The 13,124-nt window shown below is 44.9% G+C and overlaps 1 protein-coding gene across 5 annotated transcripts in view; it reads left to right on the top strand.

The window, feature by feature from the left end:
* Nucleotides 1-13,124, top strand: part of amph (amphiphysin) — a 226,351-nt gene that overhangs the window by 145,797 nt on the left and 67,430 nt on the right. For all 5 annotated transcript variants that reach the window (XM_073031229.1, XM_073031088.1, XM_073031308.1 and 2 more), the window contains exons 10-11: nt 160-310; nt 4,429-4,557. In XM_073031229.1, the coding sequence (XP_072887330.1) occupies nt 160-310; nt 4,429-4,557 (280 nt within the window). The remainder of the gene's footprint in view (nt 1-159; nt 311-4,428; nt 4,558-13,124) is intronic.

Raw genomic sequence — 13,124 nt, 5'->3', positions numbered from 1 at the left:
AAACTTCACTTCACAAGGTGCAAGTCCCAGAAGCCTTTCAGACTGTGTCAGGTTGATGACCAGAAATAGTTTTTGACTGTACACGATCGTGCTGTGTCGGGTCTCACCACACCACCAACTGTCCATTTTATGACTGTCCAATCTGCTTTCATCTTACAGTGACTCAGGACCACTGAGAATTTCCAAGACCCCGACACCTCCGGAGGAGCCGTCTCCGCCTGGCAGTCCGGTGACCAGCCCAAACCACACCTTGGCGCCCGTGGCCGTGTCGCCGGCCCACACTCCAACTCGTCCCAAGTCACCATCTCAGGTAACATTTCAAATTGGGATATAGCCACGCCATTTAGATAGATTCGGGTGGACTCTCTGTCTTGTTTTGCAATGCTGACGAATTTACATCACCGTCAGGCAGAAGGTGCATGAATCTGAGGTCCACCACCAGGCCCTTCAACCATCAATCAGGCCCCTGAACCAGCGCAGATAACTTCACTCACCCCCACACTGAACTGATTCTACAACCTACACACTCAGTCTCAAGGATTCTACAACACAAGTTCTCAGCTCGTTTGTTATGTGCCGTGTCATATGATGTGAGTGATCATGGTCTTCCCATGACCATGAATGTTCTTGGGAAATTTTTCCACAGAAATGGTTTGCCATTGCCTTCTCCTGGTCAGTGTCTTTACAAGACGGGTGACCCCAGCCATTATCAATACTCTTCAGAGATTGTCTGCCTGGCGTCAGTGGTCACATAACCAGGACTCGTGATATGCACTGGCTGCTCATTCGACCACCCAGCACGGCTTCGGGTGACCCTGATCGGGGCGGGGGGGGGGGGGAGGCTGAGCAGATGCTGCATCTTGCCCAAGGGCTAGTCTAAGACCTACAGGCTAGCTGATGGAAGATAAAGACGTATCTTCACCCTGCCACCCATTCTCAGTATTTTTTTATTTACAGTTTGTCTTCTTTTGCACATTAGTTGTTTGTGAGTCTTTGTTTATGTATAAATTCTCTTCTATTTCCTCTTTTCCTGTAAATGCCTACAAGAAAATGAATCTCAGAGTAGCAGATGCTGACAGGCGTATGTGGATCATTAATTTACTTTGACTTTGAATTGAATATTTTCTTCTGTACCACACACACAAAATGCTAGAGGAACTCATCAGGTCAGGCAGCATCTATAGAGAGGGCAGCTTGACCCAAATTGTTGAATGTTTATCCCTCTCTGCAGATGCTGCCTGACCTGCTGAGTTCCTCCATTTTGTGCAATTTGCTCACGATTTCAAACACTTACAACATCTCTTGTGTCAGCGATTTTCATCTCCATGGTCTCTGAGGCAACGGGATAAATGTTTCTAACGGGTCCAAGTAGAATGAATAAGTTGAAGGAAAGCAAGTGTTGAGAAAGCTGCAGAAGTGTATGGAGTCTGTGAAGTGGAGGCTCTGGCGGTGTGAGCCAGTCCCCAGGGACACTGAGGGCCTGTTGCTGCTTCCCCCCTGTTGGACTCATGTATTCTGCAGCTAGATACGTTTTTTAAAACTTTTATTTAGAGGTACAACATCGCCATGTGTTGGCGCGTGGCCAAGTGGTTAAGGCTTTGGTCTAGTGATCTGAAGGTCGCTAGTTCAAGCCTTGGCTCAGTCTTGCTCCCTGCAAGGAGATGCATCTCAAGGTTGTAAATAATACACCTACTTCGATAATAAATGTACTTTCAACTTAATTATTTCCTGGGCAGCAGAGTGGCTAGCACAGTCACTTTACAGTGCCTGCTCTAAAATTTCGATTCCCTCCACTGTCTGTACATTCTCCCTCTAACCACATGGGTTTCTTCTGGTTTCCTATAATGCAGTTTTCAGGAGATCTTGCTCACTCCTTATAGACAGCAGCAGGACAGTGTAACAATGGTTGACTCAGTTACAGTCAAAGACATTCGTTAAGCATTAGTGAGATGTGGGCATGCTATGTTGGCGCAGAAAGCACGGTGGCTCTTGCAGGCTGCCCCCAGCACAACCTCGCTGTTTGATTGGATGCAAACAACACATTTCACTGTAGATTCTGATGGTTCGATTTGCATGTGACAAATAAAGCTAATCTTTAATCCTTACTCTTTCAGGGCTCCCACCCATATGGTAATCAACAATAGCCAATTAACCTATCAACTGGCAGGTCTTTGTGGTGTGTGAGGAACCAGGAGCCCTTTGGGGGAAATGTACATTGTCTCAGGGAGAGAGTACTATTGCAACAAACATCACCAGGAGTTCAGATTTACAAAGAGATGGAGGAGCCAAATTAAACCATTCAGTCCTTTGAGTCTGCTCCACCATTCCATCCCTCTCAACTCCATTAGACATAGAGACATAGAACAGTACAACACTAGAACAGGTCCTTTGACCCACAATGTTTTGCTGAACCAGCTACAAAGTAAATTTTAAAAAAACCCAAAAAACTAATCCCTCCTGCCTACACAATGTCCATATCCCTCCATCTTCCTCACATCCGTGTGCCTATCCAAACGTCTCTTAAAATCCTCTAATGTATCTGCCTCTACCACCATACCAGGCATCCACCACTCTGAGTAAAAAAACTTACCCCTCACCTTCAACACATGCCCTCTGGTATTAGACATTTCAACCCTAGGAAAAAGAAACTTTCTGTCCGCTCTATCAATGCCTCTCATAATCTTATAAACCTCCATCAGATCTCCCTCAGCCTCTGCTGCACCAGTGAAAATAACCCGTTTATCCAGTCTCTCATGATAGCACCTGTTCTCTAAACCAGACAGCATCCTGGTAAACCTCCTCTGCACCTTCTCCAAAGCCTCGACATCCTTCCTATAGTGGGGCGACCAGAACAGTGTGCAATACTCCCGATGCAGCCTGACTAGAGTTTTATAAAGATGCAATATAACTCCTGAGTTTGTCTTTTCCCAAGTAACTTTGACCTTTGAACCCAGATTGCTCTGGGTATGGGGTGGCGATTGTGCTCCTCTGCCTAAGACGGAGAGACAGTAGGGCTGCAGCCTCTTGAATCTGCCCAGGTGCGGCCCAGTCAATGGAGCAGCGCAACTTCTTTCTGAATTTTATGAAAAACTGTACATAAACAATGACTGACAAACAACCAATCTGTAAAAGAAGACAAATTGTGCAAATGAGAAAAGAAATACTGAGAATGTGAGTTGTAAAGAGCCCATGAAAATAAGTCTGTAGATTGCAGAATCGGTTCAGGAGCGTGATGTTTTGGTACAGAACTGTTACACATACCACTGTCACTGTGGTACACACACACACACACACACACACACACACACACACACACACACACACACACACACACACACACACACACACACACACACACACACACACACACACACACACACACACACACACACACCCCCCCCCCCCCCCCCCCCCCAAGACTTGTGCACAGGACTGTAGTAATTTTATGTATTGCACTGTACTGCTGCCACAAAACAAATTTTGTAACGTATATGAGTGATGATAAACCTGATTCTGAGTTGGGTCTCTATTGTGGACCAAGAGTGGGAAGGGGACAGGGAGAGGGGAATCATGGTTGGGAAAAGGGGAATGGAGAGGGGAGGGAGCAGGAAGCACCAGAGAGACATTCAGTAATGATCAATAAACCATTTGTATGGATCAAATGACCTTGCCTGGGGCTCCGGGCTGGGTACGTCTGACCCATGCCAACCCCCACACCTGGCACAAACATCTGTCCCACATCTGATACCTGTGAGTATATAGACTCAGTGGCCACTTTAAAAGGTACAGGAGTGGAACCCAGTGTGGTCTTTGGCTGCTGACGTAGCCCATCCACTTCAAGGTTCAACATGTTGTGCAATCAGAGATGCTCTTCGCACACTACTGTTGTAATGTGTGGTTATTTGAGTTATTGTCACCTTCCTGTCAGCTTGAAACAGTCTGGCCATTCTCCTCTGACCTCTCTCATTAACAAAAAGTTTTCGCCCACAGAACTGTTGCTCACTGGATTTTTTTTTTCATTTTTGCACCATTCTCTGTAAACTCTAGAGACTGCTGTGCATGAAAATCCCAGGAGATCAGCAGTTTCTGAGATACTCAAACCACCCCGTCTGGCACTGACAGTCATTCCAGCTCAAAGTCACTTAGATCACATTTCTTCCCTACTCTAATGTTTGGTCTAAACAACAACTGAACCTCTTGACCACATCTGCATGCTTTTATACATTGAGTTGCTGCCACATGATTAGCTGATTCGACATTTGCATCAACAAGCAGGTGTAGCTGATAAAGAGGATGACTCCATTAAGATTCGACTGAAGGGGGAAAACTTTAACCCGCTGTTTGTACAGTGATGCTCCCAGGAGCGTGAAGTGGTGGAATCTTCAGTTTGTGGCCTGTTTCTGACCTCCTTTATGTTTTTGATTTTAGCTAAGGAAAGGTCCTCCTGTCCCACCGCCACCAAAACTGACCCCCACAAAAGAGCTGCAGTCGGAAAACATCATCAACTTCTTCGAGGACAACTTTGTTCCAGAGATCAACGTCACCAACTCATCGCAGGTGAGAGAACTTTACATCTACACTGTTTCCCGGGGGGTGGTCTGTCCATAGTTCACAGGAGGCATGTCTGATGGAATGTCAATGTTACAGCCAAAGGCATGAGCTGTAACCACATTTCCAGAGCCAGTTCTTCATAGCAAAACAGAAAATGCGCCGTCATAACATTTCACAGCCGCCCAGTGTTTCAAAGCACTTCATATATAGTGCCACATAATGAAACCCCAGACTGTGAATTGCACAACCAGACGGCTGCTTAGTGTGATGTTGAAAGTAAATTTGTTGTCAAAGTACTATATAAATGTCACCATATACTACTTGGAGATCCTTTTTCTTGCAGGGAAAAAAGGAATACAATATAATTTTATGAGAAACTATTTATAAATAGACAAGCAACCAATCTGCAAAAGAAGACTAAATGTGCAAAGGAAAATAGTACTGAGAACATGTAGAGTGCTTTGAAAGTGAGTCTGTCAGTTGCAGGATCAGTTTAGAGGTGAATGAAGTTATCCACCAGTGGTTGTAGGGTAATAACTGTTTCTGAGCCTGGTGGTGTTGGACCCAAGGCTTCTGTACCTCCTGCTCAAGGTTAGTCGCGAGAAAAGAGCGTGGCCAGGATGCTGTCGGTCTTTGATGATAATAATACCATAAAACATAGGAGTAGAGTTTGGCCCATTGAGTCAGCTCTGCCATTCCATTATGGCTGATTAATTATCCCTCTCAACCCCATTCTCCTGCCTTCCCCCCGTCACCCTTCATGCTCTGACTAATCAAGAACGTATCAACCTCTGCCTTAAACCCCCGCAGTTGCCTGTGGCAACAAATTCCACAGATTCACCAGCATCTGGCTAAAGGAAAGATGGATGCTGCTTTCTTGAGACAGCGCTCCATGTCAATGTACTGAATGGTGGGGAGGGCTTTTCCTGTGATGGACCGGGCTGTATCCACCCTTTTCCATTCCTGGGCTCTGGTGTTTCCATACCAGGCCATGACGGAACTCTCTGCTGGGCATCTATCGAAGTCTGATTTTGATATTGATTGAGGGACATCCAAAGAATGCTAGGCCTCAAATCACCCTTAAGACTTGGACATTCTCTGGAGGAACATCAGGGTTTGGTTTAATGTGTCATCGCACGGTCAGTACAATCACTGTGCACTAACCTGTAGTGTTAGCCTAGACGGTGAGCTCAAGGATCTGGTGCAGAAACTTTGGGCCATTATTAAGGACCCTTGCCATCCAGGACATGCTCTCTTCTCATTGCTACCATCAGGGAAGAGGTACAGGAGCCTGAAGACACACACTCAACACTCAGAATCAGAATCAGGTTTAATATTGCCCGACAGCCGGTCACCAAATTATAGGAAAGATGTCAGCAAAATAGAGAGAGTACAGAGAAGATTTACTAGAATGTTACCTGGGTTTCAGCACCTAAGTTACAGAGAAAGGTTGAACAAGTTAGGTCTTTATTCTTTGGAGTGTAGAAGGTTGAGGGGGGAACTTGATAGAGGTATTTAAAATTATGAGGGGGATAGATAGAGTTGACGTAGATAGGCTTTTTCCATTGAGAGTAGGGGAGATTCAAACAAGAGGACATGAGTTGAGAGTTAGGGGGCAAAAGTTTAGGGGTAACACGAGGGGGAACTTCTTTACTCAGAGAGTGGTAGCTGTGTGGAACGAGCTTCCAGTAGAAGTGGTAGAGGCAGGTTCGGTATTGTCATTTAAAGTAAAATTGGATAGGTATATGGACAGGACAGGAATGGAGGGTTATGGGCTGAGTGCAGGTCAGTGGGACTAGGTGAGAGTAAGCGTTCGGCACGGACTAGAAGGGCCGAGATGGCCTGTTTCCGTGCTGTAATTGTTATATGTTTATATGAATATAGAACAATATGTTTTCTATGTTCTATGTTTTCTATGTTCTAAAACTGCACAGTAGAGGCCCTTCAGCCCACAACTTTTAAACCTGCTCTAAGATCAATCTAACCTTTCCCTCCTACATAGGCCTCCATTTTCAAAGTACAAAATTCAATGTTCAAAGAAAATTTATTATCAAATTACAGATATATCACCATATTCATTCAGGTCCTCTTATGAGTCCTCGAGCACAGTCCAGTCTACTGACTCAAAGCAATCCCATAGCCGTTCCTCGGCCTCCTGAGATCACCCCTTTGTCATCCTTGCCCGTCAACCTGTGCCCGTGTGCATGTAGGATCAGAATAGCTAAGTGATCAGATTTCCCAAAATGCGGTCTGGACATGGAATGGTAAGCATTCCTGATCGTAGTGTAGCAGTGGTCTAGTGTGTTGCTGCAGGTGATAATAATTGGGCAGAGATTTCTTCAGACAAGCCTGAGTGAAATCCCTGACTGTGATTTGAAAGGGGGTGAGGTAAACTTTTTCTTGTTTGCTAATCATGGCATGCAATATATTGAGTGCTTGTTTAATGTCGGCTTTTGGAGGTTTGTAAACCATGGTCAGGATCATGGAGGGGAACTCTCTTGGTAAGTAGAATGGTTGACACTAATCATTAGATGTGAGCCACGTCTCCATGAAACACAGAACATTGCAGTTTCTCATTCCACCCCCCCCCCCCCCCCCAATACAGTAATCGTGCCCTTAGGTCCTTAATCTTGTTGCTCAGTAACTGTACATTTGCTATCAAGTTGATGGGTAGAGGGGGCCTCATTTTTCATTGTTTCTGTTTGGCTTGGAGTCTTCCACTCTCCCTTTCTTCCTGCTATGGTAATGAACCTTCATCCACTTAAAGGTGCTGTGCCTGCGTACAGTACTTGAAAGTTAAGTCTGCCAAGTCCTTCCATCATTTCTTTCGCCAGCAAGTGGTGACTCTGTGGAATTCGTTGCCACAGGTGGCTGTGGAGGCCAGGACACTGGGTGCAATTAGAGGGAGCTTCATAGGTTCTTGATTAGTCAAGACCTGAAAGGTTACGGGGAGAAGGCAGGAGAACGGAGTTGAGAAGGATAATAAATTAGCCATGATGAAATAGAGGAGTGGATTCGATGGGCTAAATGGCCTAATTCTACTCCTATTCTTATGGTATTATTGTCTCTGTGTAAGAAAACATGGCTCTGGATGGAAAAGTGTTTGTCAAATGTGTTCAGGAAAGTTTCCTTATTCAGTACATAGATTCTGGTAAGATGGCGTCGCAATCGGTCACAGAGGCTTCTACAGAGCCAATCAAGGGTGTTATTGTCTTTTTTTTAAACTTTTTTTTACTATCACAAGACCCTGCTAGACATTAAGAACTTAAAGTGCTGCAGATCTACCCCATCAGCGAGTTGCTGGTTGGTTGGTGCAGACTGTGCTGTAGCCGGTGGAAGGGAGGTTTGGGGGAGTAAGTGCGTGAAGGCAGTCTAAGAGTCTTGTTCACTTTTGCTGTGATCACAAGACCCTGTTGGACATTGTTAATGTGGAATGCAGCAAGTCCTATTCACTGGTTTATTGGCGGACGGTGGGAGAGCTGCATGGCCCTGCTCGTAGCGATGACTAGGCCTCAAGACAGAGTGTAGCCTGTTTACTGCCGCTCAGGAGAGAAGGCGGTGTGGTGTGGCATCCAAACTGGAATCGGTGCTGCCCCCTAGTGTTCTCCTGGCTAAGGACAAGACAAATTGTGTTTGTCTTCTGACTACTGCAACATTCATGGACTCAGGGTCTTGGACTATATTTTTTTGTGTGACGGTATTTTGCTGATATCTTATATGTGTGCTATATGACTGTTGCACATAACTGTAGTGTATAAAACTGTTGGTGCTGAGTTTTGCGCCTTGGCCGTAGAGTAATGCTGATTTGTTTGACTGTATTTATGGATACTCATGTATGGCTCAATAACAATTAAAAATCTTTGAAGTCCCTACTAGATGGAATGCAATACTAGATCTAGTAGGGAATGAGACAGGGCAGGTGACAGAAGTTTGTGTAGGGAGCACTTTTCATCCAGTGACCACAGTGCCATTAGTTCCAATGTAATTATGGAAAAGGACAGGTCTGGTCTGTGGTTTGAGATTCTGAATTGGAGAAAGGCCAACTTTGACTGCATCAGGAAGGATCTGGCAAGTGTGGATTGGGACAGGCTGTTTTCTGGCAAGGGTGTACTTGGTAAGTGGGAGGCCTTCAGAAGTGAAATTTTGAAAGTACAGACTTTGTGTATTCCTGTCAAAATAAAAGGCAAGGATAACAGATTTATGGAACCTTGGTTTTCGAGAGATGTTGAGGCCCTGGTTAAGAAAAAGAAGGATGCACATAGCAGGTACAGGCAGGCAGGAACAAATGAGGGACTTGAGGCATATGAGAAATGCAAAAGAATACTTCAGAAGGAAATCAGGAGTGCTAAAAGAAGACATGAGCAGACAAGGTGAAGGAGAATCCTACATAGGTAGATAGGTTTTATTGATCCAAAAGGAAATTAAAGTGTCACAGTAGCATTACAACTGCACAGATATACAAATATACAAATATTAGAAGTAAGAAAGAATAAAAAATTAAGTTACCTCAAACAGCCTAACACAGAGGGTTCATCACTTCCCCGGCTATAGGTTGATTGATTACAGAACCTTATGGCCGAGGGTAAGAATGACTTCATCTAGCACTCTTTGGAGCAGTGCCATTCTCTTAGTCTATTACTAAAAGTTCTCCTCTGTTCAGCCAAGGTGGCATGCAGAGGGTGAGAAACATTGTTGAGAATTGCCAGGATTTTCCGTAGGGTCCTTTGTTCTACTACAGCCAGTGTGACCAGCTTGACTCCTATAACAGAGGCAGCCTTTCTGATCAGTTTATTGAGCCTGTTGACATCACCCGTGTTGATGCCATTGCCCCAGCACACCACCTCGTAGAAGATTGTACCGGTAACAACAGTTCTGGAGGTTGGAGACCAGGAGGTCGCCTGTCCTGGAGCTGGGGGTCTGTCTGTTTGTGTGGGTGGGAGGGTGGGAAAGGGGTTTGTTTTGCTGCTGTTGTTGTTGGTTGCTTCTTGTATTGTTCTGAAGAACATGGACGGTGGATGGTATACTCTGTCAGCTACCTTCTACCTTGAGATTTAAGACTAGTTTCAGAAAGAACTAAATCTTTGTGATGCCATAGGATATTAAACATAGGAGTAAAATCTGGCCATTCAGCCCATTGAGTCTGTTCTGCCATTTCATCATGGCTGATTTATTTTCCCTCTCAACCCCATTCCTTCACCTTCTCACCATAAACTTTGACGCCCCGACTAATTTATCAATCTCCACTTCAGATATACCAATGACTTGGCCTCCACAGTTGCCTGTGGCAATGAATTCCACAGATTCACCACCCTCTGGCTAAAGAAATTTCCTCCTCATCTCTGCTTGACAGTCCATTCAGCCCATCAAGTCTGCTCTGCCATTCTATCATGGCTGATTTATTATCCCCTCAACCCCATTCCTTTGACTTCTCTCTGTTACATCTGACTCCCTGACTAATCAAAAACCTATTAACCACTTTACATTGATTTTCTTTGCCCATTCTCCTGATCTGTCTAAATCCTTCTGCAGACTCCTCATACCTGCCCCTCCAGCTATCTTCGTATCATCTGCAAACCTGGTCCCAAAGCCATCAATTCCATCATCCAAATCATTTCCAAATGCTGTCTGTATTGGGAACGGTGGTAGGTGATGTGTAGGTAAGGATGTGGCAGTCTGCCAGCACCCATTTCAGAAAGGAAACACTGAGATTAGAATTGAAAAATGAATCATTTCCTTACAGGGAATGTCACGTGACTGAAATATCTAACAGGGCAATTTATAGTTTGTTAAATAAATCCCATTAGCACCTTGTCTCTACAGAACATGCATCCAGGACCGTGTTTACTTGTTGTGTGAAGTGAGAATGCATTATCAGCAAACTTATTAAGCTCACTGTCTATTTCTGGGTGCAACATAAATTATTGGAGCTATTTTGATTATTCTTGCTTTAGAAAGCAGAGGTGAATTCAGTCCAGTAACATCGATTTTAACGGCTTCCTGTCTGTCCCACTGCAGTAAAAATGGGTTCATGCTAGTCAAAGTGTGATCACTGAAGTTGAGTATGATGTTCTCCTCAGGGGTTGTGTATTGGTGGGTCCTCAGGTGACTGGACAGGCTGATCCGGGATCCACATATTCAGGTTCAGGGTGGGCGAGAGGAAGTGGTGGCTGTGGTTAGTGTTTGGGTCTTTTGGTTGTTCAGACTCTGCTTTCACAGCTGCTGCTTGTTCTCTGTGGTCCAGAAGAGGTCGCTCTCATGTAGAACAGCTCCCTCTTGAACAGATTTCCTCCAGGTGTGTCTATGAGTTCAATGTAGATGTAATGTTCAGTTTCTTTAAGCTGAATTTGATGTTCAAAGTTCAAAGTACACTTATTATCAAAATATGCCTGCTATATGTACTACAACCTTGAGATTTGCCTGCTTACAGGCAGCCGCAAAACAACGAAACCCAATGGAACCCATTAGAACAAAGACTGTCAAACAGTCAACGTGCAGCCACAGCCACAAAGCCAGTCGTCACTGAAGCCGGTTCAGGAACCCGTTAGGTTGTAGGCTACAGCCTCAGTCCAGCACAGAGACAAGTAAATCTCACGGAGCAGTGAGCTGACCACCATCCTGTCCCTTGCCTCCGGCCACAACACCCTGATGTTTACAAACTGGCCTGGCGCTTACGTTGGTCAAACCCTGGGTTGTCCCACGCTTTTGGACTCAGGCCCTGCCACTTCAATCCGGCTTCAGGCCCAGGTTCCACCACCTCAACCCTGCCTAGCCTTAGCTTTGCCACTTCAAATCGCCTCCAAGTCCGCTCCAGCAATAACCAAACGTTGGCTCGTTCCTCGCTCTTGTCCCCAGGCCCCGCCACCTCGATTCGGCCCGTACACACCACAGCGCAGCCATCCTGCATCTTCGAAACTTCAGTTCACACTGCAAAATGTCAGGTCATACAGGCGGTTTGAAAGCTCAACTCCAAACGAGAGGTTACAGGCTGTTGGTTGCAGCGATTGTTTACCAGAAAAAGTGTGTTTAATGAAGTAGTTAGTAGTTGTGTTTGCTTCTAGAAAGTTGTCACTGTGATTCACCAAAGCCATCTTAAACCTGATCGTTGAAGTGTTTCCTTTGCCCACCAGGGGCTTGATGACCTTTCTTCAACTGGGAGTAAAGGATCTAAAGGATCTGTTTGGGGAGACGTGAGTTAGCTATCCTGATGACATGACCTATCCATCAGAATTGGTACTAAGGGTGAAGGATCTGTTTGGGGAGATGGAAGTTAGGTATCTGAATGATGTGACCCATCCATCAGAGTTGGTGTTGCTTTATCATGGTTGAAATGCTGTTCATGTTGGCCTTCTCCAGTACGCTGGTGTTCGTCTGTCCTTCCAGCTGATCCTCAAAATCATTCATAAGGATCTTTGGTTGCAGGTCTTTGTTCCAGGTCGTTCAGGAGTCAACTGTAGGTGATTCAGCTCCATACAGTAAGTTTTGCTTGGACCTGTAGGTTGTGGTCTTCAAAGAGTCTTTTCATTATTCTTGCATAGGTGTCACTAGCACTACAGCAGAACAAATGAATGTTTTCGGGTTTTTTTAAGATTATACCTGTGACTGTTTAAGATGTTCTCCTTCTGAACTCCGATCTGTTCGGGCATTGCAACTCCTTGCCTCTGCTCCATACACTTCTCAGTTTCTGGCAACATTTCTCTGCTTGTGGAGGGTTAATCCTCCCTCTCCCACTCAGCTCCAGGTCCAGGGGCACCTCACTCTCCTTCCCATTTCAATTCAACCTCTTGCTCCTTTCATCTCTCCCAATCCTTCTCTGATCCTGTAACCAACCACCTTCTCTCTGTTCTGACCCATACTCCTCTACCCCCTTCCAACCATCTCTACCATTACCCTGATCACATTCCACACTCGCCATCTTCCCAAACTTAAAGTCAGGAAGAAGAAAAAGAAGGAATATGAAAGTATGCTAGCCAATAATATTAACGAGGATACCAAAGGTTTCCTCAGATATATAAAGAGTAAAAGAGAGGTGAGAATAGATATTGGACCACTGGAAAATGATGCAGGAGAGGTAGTAATGGGGGACAATGAAATCACGGACAAACTGAATAAGGATTTTGCATCAGTCTTCACTGTGGAAGACACTAACAGTATGCTGGAAGTTCAAGAGTGTCAGGGGGCAGAAGTGAGTGCAGTTGCAATTATTTGGAGAAGGTGCTTAGGAAACCTAAAAAGTCTGAAGTTAGATAAGTCACCTGGACCAGATGGTGTACACTTCAGGGTTCTGAAAGAAGTGGCCAGAGAGATGGTGGAGGCATTAGTAATGATCTTTCAAGAATAACTATATTTTGGCTTGGTTCCGGCAGACTAGAAAATTGCAAATGTCACTCCAAGAAGAGAAGGAGGCATTAAAAAAGGAAAGTATAGGCCAGTTAGTCTGACATCAGTGGTTGGGAAAATGTTGGAGTCGATTATTAAGGATGAGGTCTTGGGGTACTAGGAGGCGCATGATAAAATAGGCTATAGTCAGCATGGTTTCCTCAAGGGAAAATCTTGTCGGTCAAATCTGTTGGAAT

The sequence above is a fragment of the Hemitrygon akajei genome, chromosome 1 (genome assembly GCF_048418815.1).
Source record: "Hemitrygon akajei chromosome 1, sHemAka1.3, whole genome shotgun sequence".
Classification (NCBI taxonomy): Eukaryota; Metazoa; Chordata; class Chondrichthyes; order Myliobatiformes; family Dasyatidae; genus Hemitrygon; species Hemitrygon akajei.
This window is presented reverse-complemented; position numbering and strand designations above follow the sequence as displayed.